This window comes from Silene latifolia, chromosome 3, assembly GCF_048544455.1.
Source record: "Silene latifolia isolate original U9 population chromosome 3, ASM4854445v1, whole genome shotgun sequence".
In the NCBI taxonomy this organism is placed as follows: Eukaryota; Viridiplantae; Streptophyta; class Magnoliopsida; order Caryophyllales; family Caryophyllaceae; genus Silene; species Silene latifolia.
This window is the reverse complement of record NC_133528.1, coordinates 22,613,013-22,630,878: the sequence shown is the minus strand read 5'-3', so window position 1 is coordinate 22,630,878 and position 17,866 is coordinate 22,613,013. Positions and strand designations below refer to the sequence as shown.

The 17,866-nt window shown below is 38.6% G+C and overlaps 1 protein-coding gene across 1 annotated transcript; it reads right to left on the bottom strand.

Annotated features, from left to right (window-relative positions):
• Positions 1 to 317: 317 nt before the first annotated feature.
• Positions 318 to 17,618, bottom strand: LOC141647383 (fatty acid amide hydrolase-like). Its single transcript, XM_074455529.1, has 22 exons — positions 17,474 to 17,618; positions 16,680 to 16,877; positions 15,986 to 16,095; positions 15,594 to 15,654; positions 15,076 to 15,263; positions 14,801 to 14,930; positions 14,521 to 14,598; positions 14,136 to 14,283; positions 13,942 to 14,054; positions 13,646 to 13,721; positions 13,465 to 13,536; positions 13,327 to 13,378; positions 13,053 to 13,124; positions 12,886 to 12,966; positions 12,631 to 12,734; positions 12,451 to 12,543; positions 2,413 to 2,481; positions 1,982 to 2,046; positions 1,823 to 1,884; positions 1,617 to 1,712; positions 1,253 to 1,529; positions 318 to 356 (listed from the first exon to the last, which is right to left on the bottom strand). Exons 2-21 carry the CDS (start codon positions 16,777 to 16,779, stop codon positions 1,467 to 1,469), a joined length of 1,833 nt encoding a protein of 610 aa, XP_074311630.1. The 5' UTR covers positions 16,780 to 16,877; positions 17,474 to 17,618; the 3' UTR covers positions 318 to 356; positions 1,253 to 1,466.
• Between the last annotated feature and the right edge of the window lie 248 nt (positions 17,619 to 17,866).

Genomic DNA, 17,866 nt, shown 5'->3' with positions numbered 1-17,866 from the left:
TGGGTTGTCACAAATGTCGTATTTCATTGTTTGGCTAAATCACGTTGTATGTCGACCGTTTCTTATACTTTACCAAACAGTAAAAAATTTAAGACGGGCAATATCGTTTAAAATTGACTAATAACATTACACCTTTTGTACATAGTATATATCTCTACTTAAGATACACTCAAAATAACATTTTAAGTTACCAACCGTGCAGTGCACGGGTTCAAAAACTAGTTTAGTAATATGCTTTGTAAAGCTTGTTAAAAACCGTCGTATTCTCTGTCACAATTTTCTAACAAACACTCATTGAAATGAAATTTCAATTATTATTTTCATCATAGAAATTTGATATTCCATATCATGAAACACTTTTTAGGGTCGTTCGGGGAAGTGACAAATAAGCCCCAAACGTTTTCCACTACGTGCAAATTAGCCCCATAACTTTTTTCTAGTGCAAATTAACCCCATTAGTTATATCCGATGTGCAATTCAGCCCAATTAGAGATTTCCGAGTAAATTTCTAGCCGAAAAACATTGACATGGCACCGGAAAGATGACTAGTATAGACTAAGTTAAATAATAAATTAAAAAAAAACACACAAAAACATGGATTATCAGGTTTATCTCCACTCTATCTCGTTTCTTTCTCCCTTTTATCTCCCCCACTCTCATTTTGAGCTCCTTCCTCAACCCCCAATCCTCAGACCTCCATCCATTCTCTCTATTTTTTCATTCAATTGTGTTTGATGTAGCCTACACTCATTTACACATATCGCCGCCATTTTTGTAATTGAAAGTATACTCCATAACCATAAAAACAGAAAAAATGATATTTGGAGAAAATTGAATTTATGCAGGCTAACTATATACCGCCATTTTTACGCAATCTGAACTCGAAAATTAAATGAAGTTTTGTAACAATGGCGATAATTGAGGTCGATCTTACTGGTCTTGCTGTGATAAATTAAACAAAGTTCCTGTGATAAAATTAAACGAAGTATTACGCGATCCGAGCTTGAAAATTAAACGAAGTTTCGCAATATTTATGTTTTTTTTTTTTAATTTATTATCTAACTTAATCTATCCTAGTAATCTTTCCGGTGCCATGTCAATGTTTTCCGGTGAGAAATTTACTCGATATCTCCAATTGGGCTGAATTGCACATCGGGTATAACTGATGGGGTTAATTTGCACTAGAAAAAGTTATGGGGCTAATTTGCATGTAGTGGCAAACGTTTGGGGCTTATTTGCCACTTCCCCGCACTTCTTTATTACAGAATGAATAAATCTTACCATAATTACCCAGTAAATAGGTATAAGTATAACATAGTTCCAAAGAAGTAGAAGACAACAATATAACACCAGAACTATAACTGTTGAAATTCAAGACTGGTTATTCATTCTACAGAGCTACCCTGTAAACCAGCTACTGACAATATCCATCTATCAGTCTGTTTATTGAAGGCGATTAGCGTGAATCATTTCGAGTTAAGCAGATCGTAGTAGACAGCCGGCTTCCTGTAATCTGACATACACACATCCTGAAACATTCAAGTAAAGTTTGCATTGTTATGTGTCTGAGGTTTCAATTAATGCAAAGTCGGAAGAAAGCATTTTTTTTGTGTAACCTGGAGCGCAAAAGCAATGTGTAACAAAGTTGCTTCAGACCAAGGCCTTCCTATAAACTGTAAGCCGATGGGCAATCCGTCTTTGTCATATCCAATCTGCATCAGCAGTCGAATTTAGTCCGGAAAAAATTGTTAGGAAGCATAGTGTTCACTTATATTTTATTCAAGCCCTATTTTTCTATAAGAGTTGTTATCTTGTAACTCACCGGCAGAGTCACAGCAGGCAAACCCAGGAAATTTCCTGCTATTTGGTACCGTACTAGTCCAGCTGGAATGATAGAAAAAATGTAACAAATGTCACAAATACAAGAGTAGCCATTGTTATGTGAAATAAACAAAAATTTGAGCGGTCGCCTTTTGGGTACCTCCAGTAACGTAATCTAGCTCTCCGGTCTTCAGAGCATCTTCCTGGATTGGGATTGCTGTCACTCTGCCACAACATTCCGACAGTTACTTAGTGCAATATCCAGTGCCTTAAAAATCACTTTTATGACAGATTTAGAGGGTTGAATGTATGCAATCTTTTTGTGTGTTGAAGTCAAAGAGAGATTGTTTCCAGATGACCCGTGATGAAAATTTCATGGAGTCGGGAATTACAAAATGAACTGAAGATATCTTAGCTTAGCGGTTAGAATTTCATTGTATTCGAATGCTTCAGAGTTTCAAGTCTTTGACTTCATTATCAATGGAAAGTTGCTGCAACTGTCCCAAACAGATGGCATAACCCATCGAATCAGGACATTAAACATACTGAAAAATTTTCTGCAGAACATTAGAGGATAGAGAAGAAATTTACGCAGTTGTTGGGGTAACAATCACATCTGCCTTGGAAAAGATCTTATTGAAAAAATGCATTTGTCGGCTCCTGCAGTGAAAATGAGAAGAAACATCAAGACATGAATCTTCTTAATGAAAACGTTATGCCTAGGCCCGAAACTTTGTTACCTTACTACCTTCACCTCGTCTTACCATACAACTGTTGTTTTACCTAATTTACAACGTCTACTGCATGTCTGTAATTTCATCCATTATAGACGAAATTGTTGGAACTATGCCCCAGATCAATCGTTAATGAAACGTTTTGAACAAATTTCATACAGCGTAATTATTAATGGAGATTAATAATTAGATGGCATTTTCTTATTATCTTATTAAGGTGTTAATATGATGATAAATCCTTGATTAAACTGGTATACTTGACATCATAATGGAGATTATGATAATGAGAGTCGAGTATTATAGAGTTTAGTCTAAAAGTGTTCTTGGTCGTTGGATCATCAGAACGGGACTATGATAATCCGGATAGACCAATATATTGATAACGTTACTCATAGGATGAGTATTAATTGATCTCATTCATTAAGTTATAATATAAATAATGCATATGGAGATATGATTATTGAACGTGATCAACAGTGAGATTTCCCAAATGGTTATTATTACCTCTGCACTGTCAATGTGGAAATTCTCTTAAGGAATAGTTGTATATTTTATCCTTTGACCTGAGATCATCATTGTAGTTAATAGACTACTTATTGTACTTAGATACCGGACACCTAGTGTGTAAAAATGCTAGTTGAATGGTCATTGGGTATAATTAAGTACCTATGCAATTAGTGGTGAGTCAAGATGGAATCCGTCAGCTCAAGGTAATGAGTTTGAACTCTATGTTGTCATTAATCTTATTGGTCATATAAAAACCTTGGCCAGGGTAGACGAATGATTTAAGAAAGGAGTTTCTTAAAGTCATTTCCGACCAATAATGGTAGACATGTAACATAGTGGTCGTCTAGTGGGGTTTGACAGTCAAACCATACCCTAAGATGATCCGGAGTTGGAAGGACGGAGGAAAATAATTACAGTGTCCTTTACCAGGTTCGAGTACAGTGAATATTGGTATTCACGCTATCCGGCCGTCGGGGAGTGTTGTTAGACGCCAACTTCGATTAATAGTTAATGAGATTAATTATTACCGGTTTAGCGATGAACCTATGTGGTCACACACTTACGGTCGATATTTAACGTTTACGGTTATTTAATTTATTATGAGATAATTAATTAAATAATCTCGACGACATATTTTTATATTGTCCGCTAACACGGAAATATAGTTAATATCGGAAATACGTGTTTGTATAAAAGATGGAATAAGACCATTGGATTGGCCAAGACCACTTGAATTGGCATGAAATATTATCATGCAAATCTATACGTGCCATGTACATGAGGAATCCTTAATTATTAAGGTTGTGACTCATGTTTTTCTTTCTTGGTGGCCAAGGTTCTTTGGCTATAAATAGAAGTGGATACTTCTTTGAAAAATAACAATAAGACATAAGTTGTAGAAATCCATCTTACCTCATACATACACTAAAATGAGAAAAGTGTTTTCTCTATATCCGAGGTCGTCTCAAGGGTTGAGAACGTTAGTCTATCTACCGGTGTGGATACACTAGAGACTCCGTATTTTCGGGGTTAGACTAATTTATTGTCTACACATAAAGTATGTGTCCCTTTACTCAATTTTACAAGTTTTTAAATGCAATAGGTCTCAGGAGGACCGCGTTTCTGTCTTCCCCTGCTACATGTAATGTACTGCGGTCCCTTCGATTGGTATCAGAGCCAATTTTGCATTTACATTTTGTAAATTTGGGTCTCGCGAGAATAGTTCTCGCAATTCGTTGAGTAACAAAACTATTACATGCATGCGTAATTAGCTTTGGTCTATTATGTGGATATAAAAGGCATTTCCACTTTAGTGCTAATCATTGTTTCAAGCATTGCATTTTGATCATTTATTGGTAATATAATGTCATTGTAATATTTGAGTAACATATGAATGTGTAAGCTGTTTTAATGCTTATGGTTGCTATTTAGCATGCAAAGTATATGCTGATAGGAGCCGACTCTTGTATGAGATATGAGGGTTAGTCTTATTAGTTGGGTTATATTAGATATAGCCAAGTGTGTTATTAAAATGTTTAAATGACACATAAAAGAAGAATGGATTACTACAGTTATGCGATAACTGTGTACGACAGTTATATAAGATATAATTGTTAAGTGCTAATATATATATATATATATATATATATATATATATATATATATATATATATATATATATATATATATATATATATATATATATATATATATATACAATATAAGCACTTGTGTTATTCATGTTTGAATGACATTAAAACTTGACCAATTAAAGATTATTGAGTTTTTTTTTTAATTGATAAAATATGAGATATTTTGTCAAAGGTTGTCACTAAGGTAGACAATAAAATTATTTTATTGTCGTTTACAAGAAGCTACCTGACAACCAGGGGGCTTGTAGTTCGGAGATATTATAATATTGTCTATTGTATATGATACGGGAGTGAAGAAAAGTTAACTAATCTTGTACTTTTAGTCTGGACAACCCAGAGGGTATGACATTTATTAATTTTCTATCACTAGAGTGGATAAACTCAACTACACTAATAGGAACGACCTGACAACCAGGGGACTATGTAGTGTAGAGCCTGAAATGATTTTATAAGATAAAATCAGATGAATTTTAATTATGATGGGAAACGACCTGACAACCAGGGGGCTCATGCATGTTTTAAAATTCTTATATATCATTATGAGGAAGTCCATATCATGATGATGTATGATTATGTTCTTATTGGATTGTTTTCTTTCCGACTAATATTTATTAAGGAATATACGAAGATCTCGTGATAATATCTCGTATCTTATATTGTATATATTGTTAGCTTAAGCTCCAAGCACATTCCCTTTGTATTACCTCATACGTATCTTCACTTTCCTAATTCATGTAACCCTAGTCATTAGGTCTTCATATAAATACTCATGTAATATGCTTTGTTATAATCAAGTCAATATAATACAAACTCTATTTCTCACATGGTATCGAGCCTATAATCGATCTTCATCCTTCTCAAATTTTTTTTTTCCTACTCACACAAATTCCTTCATCATGTCGGGCAGTGGTTCATTCATCCCCAATTCCGCGGATGCTTCCTCCCCTTTTATCATCGTCAATTTTTCCCAATGCCCCGAATTAACTCCACAAAATTACCGAGCCTGGTCGACACAAATTGAAGATTTGCTCCTAGGTTACGATCTTATCAAGTTTGTGGACGGTTCTCATCCTCCACCACCCAAGACCATTGTGGCTGATATGAAAGAAACGGCCAACCCTGCTTACTCCACTTGGCTCCGTCAAGATAAATTTATCAGCGGTGCCCTTCGTGGTACTATCTCCAAAAGCATTACTCCTCTACTCCTCCAAGCCAAAACTTCGCGTGATATTTGGATGCTCCTTGCGTCCACCTATGCCAACACGTCCCGTGGTCATTTTTTACAGGTCAAGAATCGTCTTCGTCGCATCACCAAGACGACTCAAGACATAACTGAATATATGCAGGCCATTAAAGCCGCCACGGACGAGTTAGCTCACATGGGGAAACCCATGGACAATGAAGACATCATTGCCCAAGTTATCGAAGGACTCGACTATTCAACTTACAGACCTGTCATTGAAGCTGTACGAGCAAGGGACACACTTATCACCTTTGACGCCTTACACGAGAAACTCCTCCAACATGATCTCCTAAACCCCCATCCTACTGATGCTGCACCAAACCTCCCCACCACAGCCCTCACTGCTGCCTACCGTCCTTACAACCGACCCCCACCCAAGTCCAACACCACTGCTGGTATCCTACCCCCACCAAATACCCAACAATCCACCTCCCCATCCTCTAACCAAGCCCCTTTTAAAGGCAAGTGTCAATGGTGCCATTACCAGGGACACTACATATCCCTCTGTTCAGATTTTAAGCGTCAATTCCCCCATATTACTGTCCCCCCTCGCCCTAGCTACAAACCCAAAACCACCCAAACTCCTCAACTAAACACTGCTGCAACATCGACTGCCACACCTGCCTCTGCTCGTCCTTGGATACTTGACAGCGGCGCCACACATCACATCACCCATGACCTTGACACACTTGCTCTTCATGCCCCATATGATGGAATAGACGATCTTATCATAGGAGACGACACCTCTCTCCCTATCCAAAATATTGGTTCTTTCTCTTTTCATACTGCTTCTTCCAAAATTAATTTTAACAATGTCTTACATGTTCCGTCTATATCTCGTAACATTCTTTCTATCTCTCAATTATGCCTTGATAATAATGCTATCGCTCTCTTCTCACACTCTGCCTTTTATCTTAAGGAACGGACCTCCGGAGCAATTCTGCTTGAAGGCCGCAATGTTTCAGGGCTTTATGAATGGCTGCCTCCCTCTTCTCCTGTAGCTCTCGTTGGTGCCGTCCCCTCCATCTCCACCTGGCATCATCGTCTTGGTCACCCGTCTACCTCTATCATTAAGCTCATTAGTCAACAGTTTGATTTATCTATTAATTCTATTTCTTCTTTTACGCACTGTAATCCTTGCAATATCAATAAAAGTCATAAATTACCCTTTGCTCTCTCCACACTGTCATCTTCTTCTCCTTTGGAACTTGTTTTTTTGGATGTATGGACTTCGCCTCATTACTCACTCGATAAATTCAAGTACTATGTTATCTTTGTGGATCATTTTACCAAATACATCTGGCTATACCCACTCCGTCGCAAATCCGACACTCTTGCTGTTTTCACTCGCTTTCGCTCTTTAGTCGAAAAATTCTTTAATCGACCTCTCCTCCAATTATATTCAGATAATGGGGGCGAATACACCAAACTCGCTCCTCTCATTGCATCCTTAGGCATCACTCACCTCACATCTCCTCCCCACACCCCGGAACATAATGGCTATGCGGAGAGAAGACATCGTCACATAGTTGAAACGGGTCTCTCTCTTCTTACCCATGCCGGATTACCTCCCACCTACTGGTCATATGCTTTTGTCACAGCCACTTATTTGATCAACAGACTCCCTACACCATCCTTACAAAACTCCTCTCCTTATCTTAAATTATTCCAAAAAGCTCCAAACTATCAAAAGCTTCGAAGCTTTGGGTGTTTGTGTTACCCTTGGCTTCGCCCTTATACCTCCAATAAACTGGAACCTCGCTCCAAACCTTGCATTTTTGTGGGATATTCATCGTCACAAAGTGCATACCATTGTCTTGAACCTACCACACACCGAGTCTATACATCCCGACATGTCAAGTTCGTCGAGAATGTATACCCGTATGCTCAAATCTGCAACTCCCCTGCTGCTCTGCCGGATGTCACCTCTTGGTGCTCTTTCTCGCTGCCAGTTATTCTCCCTTCAAATCCCGACCCTGACATACCCACCACACCACCAGCAACTCCCACTCACCCTTCTCCTAACCACTCCCCTGTTTCCACTCCCGAGTCCTCCCCTGCATCAACAACCGACTCTTCCTCCTCCACTCCCACATCTGCCAGCTCCTCTTCCCCCTCTCCTTCTCCTCCACCCCCTCCTCCTCCCCCTCCCTGTCACACCCATGGCACACGCCTATCCCACAATATTCGCAAGCCCAATCCCAAATATGCTAAGCTTGCTCATGTTCCTTCCCCTTCCCACACCCCCACCACTGTAAAACAGGCTCTTGCCGACCCGAATTGGCGTGAAGCTATGTTACAAGAATACTCTGCCCTTCTCAAAAATAAAACCTGGTCACTTGTTCCCTCCACTCCCTCCTACAATGTCATAGGTTGCAAATGGATTTTTCGGATAAAATATAATCCGGACAATTCAATTGCCAAGTACAAAGCTCGCCTAGTCGCCAAGGGTTTCAACCAGCGCCCGGGCATCGACTATTCTGAGACATTCCGTCCGGTCGTCAAGCCGGCCACTGTCCGTCTCATCCTCTCTCTTGCAGTCACTCGTAGCTGGTCTCTTAAACACCTTGACATAAATAATGCCTTCCTACAAGGGTCTCTCACTGACACCGTTTTCATGTCCCAACCTCCGGGTTTTGTAGATGCTTCATTCCCGTCCCATGTGTGTCGTCTGTCCAAAGCCATTTATGGCCTCAAACAGGCCCCTCGCGCGTGGTACACTGAACTTACTAATTATCTCCTCTCCTACGGTTTTCGACAATCCTGCTCGGACCCGTCTCTGTTTATATATCAACATTCCGCTGCTCTCATTTATCTACTGGTTTATGTCGATGACATTATTATAACCGGTCCAAATTCCACCTCTCTTTCGTCCTTCCTTACATCTTTCTCTACCCATTTCTCCTTGAAGGATCTTGGTTTTCCATCATACTTTTTGGGCATAGAAGTTACTCCCTCCCCCACCGGTCTTACCCTTACTCAAACCAAATATCTCCATGATCTGCTTGCTCGGTTTCACATGGCAGATTGCAAGCCATCCCCCACACCACAATCCTCTTACCCACCCCTTACCTCTAACTGTGGCGCACCTATCACCAATGTCACTGAATATCGAGCTATCATTGGCTCCCTTCAGTACTTATCCCTTACCCGTCCTGACATAGCCTTCTCTGTTAACAAACTAGCGCAATTTATGCAGTCCCCTTGTACAGCTCACTGGCAGGCACTTAAGCGTCTCCTACGGTACCTCAATGGCACCTTACATGCTGGGCTTCCTTTGTTTCGTGACTCTCCACTGCTTCTCCATTGCTATTGTGATGCGGATCATGCCGGTGACAACGATAACTATGTCTCCACCTCGGGTTATCTTGTTTACTTGGGCAAGAATCCTATATCATGGGTGTCTCGTAAGCAACGAACTCTAGCTCGTTCCACCACTGAGGCTGAGTTTCGCGCCATTTCTGATGCCTCGGCCGAGTTGATTTGGGTGCAAAACCTCCTGCAGGAATTGGGTGTTACTTCCGTTGCTCCCCCAGTGATTTTCTGTGACAATTTAGGTGCTACCCAATATTCCGTCAATCCCGTCTTCCATTCTCGTATGAAGCACGTTGCTCTTGCTTTTCATTTTGTCAAGGAACAGGTAGCTAAAGGGTTGTTACGTGTTTCTCACATTTCGGGTTCCGATCAACTTGCTGATATCCTTACCAAGCCGTTGCCTCATCCCCGGTTTTACTCATTGCTTCTCAAGCTTGGCCTTTCCTTTGGATCGTCCCGAATTATGGGCGTATTAAGGAATATACGAAGATCTCGTGATAATATCTCGTATCTTATATTGTATATATTGTTAGCTTAAGCTCCAAGCACATTCCCTTTGTATTACCTCATACGTATCTTCACTTTCCTAATTCATGTAACCCTAGTCATTAGGTCTTCATATAAATACTCATGTAATATGCTTTGTTATAATCAAGTCAATATAATACAAACTCTATTTCTCACAATATTTCTCAAAGAAGGCTAGTGGGAGTACAGTAATTTTCTTAGTGCTATATGTGGCTGACATATTGCTAATAGGAAATGATGTGCTAACCATGCAAGAGAAAGATTTGGCTATCGGAACAGTTCTCCATGAAGGTTATGGGAGAAGCGGCTTATATTCTTGGAATAAGAATCTATGGAGATAGATTCAGGAAGCTGCTTGGGCTCTCCCAAATTTGTACACTGAGCTGTCATGTTGTACAAGGCTTGATGTGGCTTACCCGCTAGGAGTAGCGAGTAGGCATCAGGCAATCCGGGTGAGGAACATTAAAAAATGGTGAAAACTATCCTTGAGTACTTGAGAAGGACTAAGGATCAATTCCTCATTTTTGGAGATTGTAAGCTAAAAGTGTTTAGCTGTACTGATGCTGGTTTTGCATCGGATAAGAATGATAGCAAGTCTATCTCTAGCTATGTTTTCACCTTAAATGGTGAGCAGTGAGTTGGAAAAATTCCAAACAAGCTATAGTAGCTGACTCAGTAACCGAAAGAGAGTACTTAACCGCATGTGATGATGCTAAGGAAGCCGTTTGGATAACAAAGTTCTTAATTGAACTTGGTGTTGTTCCTTCAGTGGAGGAAGGAGTTCCTCTATTGTGTGTCAATAAGGAGTTATTGCACAGGCTAAAGAGCCAAGGGTCTACCAACTATCTAAACATGCTCTTCGGAAATTTCACCTGATCAGAGAAATATTCGAACATGGATGTTCAAATTCATCAGGTTAAGGGAAAGAAACGATGCAGATCCTTTCACTAAGGCGCTTTTATCAAAGGAGTTTGACAAGCGCCAGTGGAATCTAGGATCAAGGTTCATGACCAATTGCCTCTAGGTCAAGTGGAAGATTGTTGGAACTATGCCCCAGAACAATCGTTAATGAAACGTTTTGAACAAATTTCATACAGTGTAATTATTAATGGAGATTAATAATTAGATGACATTTTCTTATTATCTTATTAAGGTGTTAATATGATGATAAATCCTTGATTAAACTGGTATACTTGACATCATAATGGAGATTATGATAATGAGAGTCGAGTATTATAGAGTTTAGTCTAAAAGTGTTCTTGGTCGTTGGATCATCAGAACGGGACTATGATAATCCAGATAGACCAATATATTGATAACGTTACTCATAGGATGAGTATTAATGGATCTCATTCATTAAGTTATAATATAAATAATGCATATGGAGATATGATTATTGAACGTGATCAACAGTGAGATTTCCCAAATGGTTATTATTACCTCTGCACTGTCAATGTGGAAATTCTCTTAAGGAATAGTTGTATATTTTATTCTTTGACCTGAGATCATCATTGTAGTTAATAGACTACTTATTGTACTTAGATACCGGACACCTAGTGTGTAAAAATGCTAGTTGAATGGTCATTGGGTATAATTAAGTACCTATGCAATTAGTGGTGAGTCAAGATGGAATCAATCATCACAAAGGTAATGAGTTTGAACTCTATGTTGTAATTAATCTTATTGGTCATATAAAAACCTTGGCCAGGGTAGACGAATGATTTAAGAAAGGAGTTTCTTAAAGTCACTTCCGACCAATAATGGTAGACATGTAACATAGTGGTCGTCTAGTGGGGTTTGACAGTCAAACCATACCCTAAGATGATCCGGAGTTGGATGGACGGAGGGAAATAATTACAGTGTCCTTTACCAGGTTCGAGTACAGTGAATATTGGTATTCACGCTATCCGGCCGTCGGGGAGTGTTGTTAGACGCCAACTTCGATTAATAGTTAATGAGATTAATTATTACCGGTTTAGCGATGAACCTATGTGGTCACACACTTACGGTCGATATTTAACGTTTACGGTTATTTAATTTATTATGAGATAATTAATTAAATAATCTCGACGACATATTTTTATATTGTCCGCTAACACGGAAATATAGTTAATATCGGAAATACGTGTTTGTATAAAAGATGGAATAAGACCATTGGATTGGCCAAGACCACTTGAATTGGCATGAAATATTATCATGCAAATCTATACGTGCCATGTACATGAGGAATCCTTAATTATTAAGGTTGTGACTCATGTTTTTCTTTCTTGGTGGCCAAGGTTCTTTGGCTATAAATAGAAGTGGATACTTCTTTGAAAAATAACAATAAGACATAAGTTGTAGAAATCCATCTTACCTCATACATAAACTAAAATGAGAAAAGTGTTTTCTCTATATCCGAGGTCGTTTCAAGGGTTGAGAACGTTAGTCTATCTACCGGTGTGGATACACTAGAGACTCCGTATTTTCGGGGTTAGACCAATTTATTGTCTACACATAAAGTATGTGTCCCTTTACTCAATTTTACAAGTTTTTAAATGCACAGGTGCCTCGGGAGGACCGCGTTTACATTTCTTCCGTCAAGCACATGTAATGTATCATGGGTCCCTTCAGAAATGAAAATCATATTCTTAAACCCAAGATTTTCTACCTGATTTGCTGAGCTTTAACATATTCCACACCACCAAAGGATTTGTATATAGAAAGAGCAACTCTTGTATCGTACCCAATTTGTGAGTTGTCCCTATCAATATAAAAACTTGTCAGTCATAAACTCAAACATCTGTGAAATGTTCTAAAATTGAATAGAAATGCAAAAGTAAGAACATACAGTTTCTGCAAAATATGATCAAGAGAAGCACTGCATTCTGATCCCATAGTCACAAAGTGTGCCATTCTCATCGACTCTATGTCAGGTACAGTAACTTCTACTGTCTATGAAAAGTAAGACGTCCGAAGATCAGTGAGATATCAATGTTGTACTTAGCTGCTCTCAAGAAATATATCTAGAGCTGGCAAACAGGCAAATAACAGGGAATCAAGAAAGAAGTTAGACAAAGTCGGGATTAAAAAAACAGCTAATTACCTCCCATCCATAACGCTTCTGAAGCTTATCAAGAGCATTTATGCAGCAAAGTTGGATGTCAGTATGACAGTCATTAAACCACTACAAGCAGAATTGGTTATATATCCCATTAGTGCAATGTTATCATAGGGTTCATGTACAAAGTAGGCCTGAGAAAAGTCACAAACCTTTCCATACTTCGCCATTTTGATATCACCGCTGATTTCCTTTGATTTCAGCATGGGCAATTTAACTTCAGGCTGAAAAGTTTTCAGAAACAAGCGAAAGTCTCAGATTTAGTAGATAGATTACTTCGAACAACATGATAATTCGACACTTTGCTACTTTACTTTGACTGTGTGTTGCTGATACTACATACACTTCATTTTAGGTCGAAAACATGTAAATTTCAAAGTGAGGCGAGTCTGAGTAACATAGATAATGACTGTCAGTCTGTCATACCAGCAAAACAGTGGAGGAGTCTGAAGCAGATTCACCGCCGATAGCTGCATAACTGCAAAGAGTTGCAAAAATTAAAACTTGGAAGTCGGATCAAATGGAAGTAATGATCATATATAGACTAAGCCAAAGGATGCTAACGTTATTAGCGCATCTTCCATGGATCCGGCCAATATTCCTACCATTCCAAGAGTCCGGTTCAGGGGAACTACCCTGCACAAAAGAGTAAATGCCGAACATGGATCTCTTAAGATGTTCAACACAAACGAAAAGAGGCTGATAATGTGTTCCTGATAATAGACATGTGTAAAATTTTGCTCACCCATCATGAGGAATACGTCCGAAAGTTGGCTTGAGACCAACCACACCACAAAGAGCTGCTGGCATACGGACAGACCCTACATAAACATTAATATTTTGCAAATTTGTAAGAACGGAAAAAAGGCGCTTCAACTCTCAAATAGGATGTTAATGTAATGTGATCGAGACCAGCCAATTTAAGAAACCCGCTAAATACTGAGATCAAAAAATGATTTTAACTCGTAATCATGAGATTGACACCATAACCTTGTGGTCAGAGATTCTCATAGAAAAGCTTTTGTCGAGATTCATAGTTACCTCCGCCATCAACACCAAGAGCAACAGGGCATAAACCAGCGCAAACAACAGCAGCGGATCCACTAGAAGAACCACCAGTAATCCGACTGGTATTGTAAGGATTCTTTGTAGCCCTACATCATCATCGTCAAGTTTTGAATTCAGAGTTTCCTGAGGAAATAAATTGACAAGAGATTGAAATGTGTTATATGTACCCATAATGTGGATTAATTCCAGATACACCGGCACCAAGTTCCTGCATATTGGCTTTACCAACAAGTATCGCGCCACATGATCTAAGACGGTCTACACAACTAGCATCCTTTTTGCAGGATCTATACTTGTGCAACCATGTTGTTCCTCCTGCAACAAATTACGTGTAAGCTATGTTACTTCGACAGCTTAATGACACGAAACAGCAATCAGACATTTCAATTTAGACCTAAAAATCTAAAACATGTGTTTTTTACGAAAGTATTGTGTCCGACACTCTAACAGACTCCCTGTGAGACACTGTAGCCAAGTCTGACATTCAAAATTTATACAAAGAGCAAGGTGTTATGTTTGAAATAGAAACTTTAAGCATCGAAAAATCAGCACCTGTTGTTGGATAAGGAGTACAGTCTATTTCATCTTTGATGGCAATTGGCACTCCGTCCAGAACTGAAAGTGGCTTGCCTACAAAAATCCGCGCCACATGGTAAGAAAAGGTTAAATTCATGATGAACTCCAATGAACTTAAAAGAAAATGGTCGGTAATTTTTCGTGTCTCAAGACCCCATCCCCACTAGAATGTGGCTCCGCAATTTTACTCTCTCACATGCCTTCCCTTGTAAGGTCTATTCAGAAACTCGGTAACGCCTTAGCGTTTATATAATACCGTTGATGTAACGCTGTGTAGATTCAGCAGCTTGCTGCATAATATTATTGGCATCAATGTTGATAAAGAATGACATATTGCATTCAGGACTTGATGATTTTTCGACTGCCCTTATGAATTCCCCTGCCACCTGAAGGGGAAAAAAAAGCTATATCAGTCACAAAAATCGTTGAAACCGAGACATTCAATCCTAGAAGAAATTGCAGCATTCCTTAGTTGTTTTTTTTTTTTAATAAAGTGAAGTAAAAGATATTCTGAAAAGTGATGATACGCACCTCTCTGGGAGTCACAGTTCCTGAATTATATGCATTGGAGTAGTCCATTATAGTCCAGTGCCGAAAACAATGCTCAATCTCGGATGAACTTGTGCCTGAAATAGATGGCAGACATTCGACAGCCTGTTGAACTCGGTCACAAGGACTTTGATCAGACCCTATGCATCTCACTTCTTGCTTTGGAGGTTCTGCAGATGATAAAACCAGAGTTATATGTCACCTGATTGAATAGTCATGCTTATCAGACTCCATTGGTCGAGTTAATGCGCCTGTAAGGCTAACTTTGTCCCTGGTCTGAAGCCAAAGTCATGATCAGCAAGCTCGATTAGATGATTAGTCGAGTTAATTAGGCCTGTAAGGTTACTTTTGCTTAGACTTTGCTCAGACTCCCAATTAATTAACGTTGGTAAAAATTCAAATATGGGTTAAAAAGTAGTGTCTCGGATTTTCAAGACTCAACCTGACTTTAAATCGTAAAATATGAAATATTTGCATCATGATGCAAAATAAGGCAGTACCTTCAGAGAGATGTAATGGGACATATAAAGGTGATTCTTCCATTACTGCAAATGAAACGAGCTGCAAACCTAAAGTCATTAAGCATCATATAATCCATAGAATAAATCACTGATAATAACCCGAAATTTGGAGAAAATTGAATCAAACATGTCTAAATGTAGGATAATTCAAGCTGTGTTCGAGTTAATACTTTTCTTAAAAGTATCAAATGGTCATTTTTTCAGCGTCAAATTAATGGGTACTTAAGTAAAAAGTTAACATAAAGGTTAGACCGAGTTATTGTGTACGATGGTTACATGCTCAAATCGCGTTCCCTTCTATTGCCGCCCTTGTGAGTTGTGACTATCTCGACACAATGAAAAAAAAAAAAAAAGATTGAATTTGTTGATACCTTGTGAATTAAATTTCCTGCTTTGAGGAAGTAGATCATAATCATTCCTATGATCTCGGACTCCATAAACCAAGCAAAAACTTTCACCATAAATCCAGACATACGTGGAGCTGATTATATAAACATGTAAAACATTACATACATATCAAGATTTTAAACATATCAATTATCATGGCTACAAAATTATCCGTCTAAGATGAGGTGAAAAATATTGAACCCAAATAAATTTGCGTGTAAGATAGAATTGAACTCGACTAAACTGAAGAGAAGCTAATGGAACGAGAACTTTGAATCCACACCCAACGTAACATAGAACTACCAACGATTTCTTATGAAAAACATCATACTACAGGAAACAGGCCTCATACCACCATCAAAAACATGACTTCTTACCTACGTACAAGTTACGGAGTATTATTTAGGAAAAACTCGAAAATAACAAAGGCTTATTTATTTAGTTGTTTTGAGTTCAATTCCCTAATAAAAACTTTTTGCACGTGAAAAGGTAAAAGATAAAAAATAACCAAATTCCACAACTCCATATTTCGTCTTTCATAAAACAATCAAAATGTGCTTTAACATGTACCACGAGGGTACATATTAGAAAAACCGCATAATATACAACATAATAAACTTGCATGGACATGAAAATCGAGACCAATTGATTGGCTAACCGAGTTAAAATAGAACAAACCTTTAACAATGGGGCTATAATAAACTTCATCACTATTAGGGCCAAGGTCTACCTCATCAACAGGCTTGTAAACCTTTCCCTCCTTTCTCAAAAATCCCATTTTCTTATGTTTAATTAGGTCCTCCTTGTTCTTTATGTGAAACTATATTGTATCACACTCAAATAAACAACCCAAATATATAATGCTAAGGGTGGCTACTGACCTGGCAAAACGGGTCACTCGGGTCGGGTACGGGTCGGGTCAGTTTGGGTCGGGTCATTTCGGGTCTGCCACATATTTCGGGTTGGGTCGGGTCGGGTCACTTTCGGGTTTCGGGTCAATTTCGGGTGACCTGTTGTCGGGTCATTTCGGGTCGGGTCTTTTTCGGGTATAGGTCATTTTGGGTCGGGTTGCTTTTGAGTTAATGGCTAAGCACTTAAGTTAATACTATTTTGATTAAGAAATGCTATTTTGCAAATTTAACCATTTATTAGGGATTATTGTAACCAATGAAACTTTATTTTGATATATATAATATTAATATGAGTTAGTACTAGTCGTTTCTGGTCATTTTGGGTCACTTCAAGTCATTTGGGATCAGGTCAGTTATGAGTCGGGTCTTTTCGGATTGGGTCACCTCGGGTTGGGTCAACATTGGGTCAGACAATGTTCGGGTCGGGTCTGGGGTCGGGTCGGGTTAATTCGGGTTTCGGGTCATATTCGGGTCAAGCAAGTTCGGGTCATTTTCGGGTCTCGGGTCAGCCTTTTCGGGTCGGGTCATTCGGGTCTGACCCATTTTGCCAGGTCTAGTGGCTAGTAAGGAAGTAAGGGCACACAATGTGTTAAGTGGGGTAAAGGGAAATTGCAATTTATTGGTGGTGGGGATATATAAATACTCTCTTTATTTCGGTCATTTGTTTACTACAAAGAGAAAATAACCATTTATAGGAGTTGTTATTGAGTGGCATGTGGACAATGAGTTTATGTAAATAATCAAATTACTCTCCATAAATATATTGATAATATAGAAAGGTAAATTAATGATTGAGATACTCATAAATAAAATATGTAAATAAATGACCGGAATAAATTTTCACCAAAAAAAATAATAGTTTACAAGTTGGACATCTTTCATGAATAATTGTATGGTCTTGTACTCGTACCTTATATGACAAATTTTCACCAAAAAAAAAAAAACTTATATGAC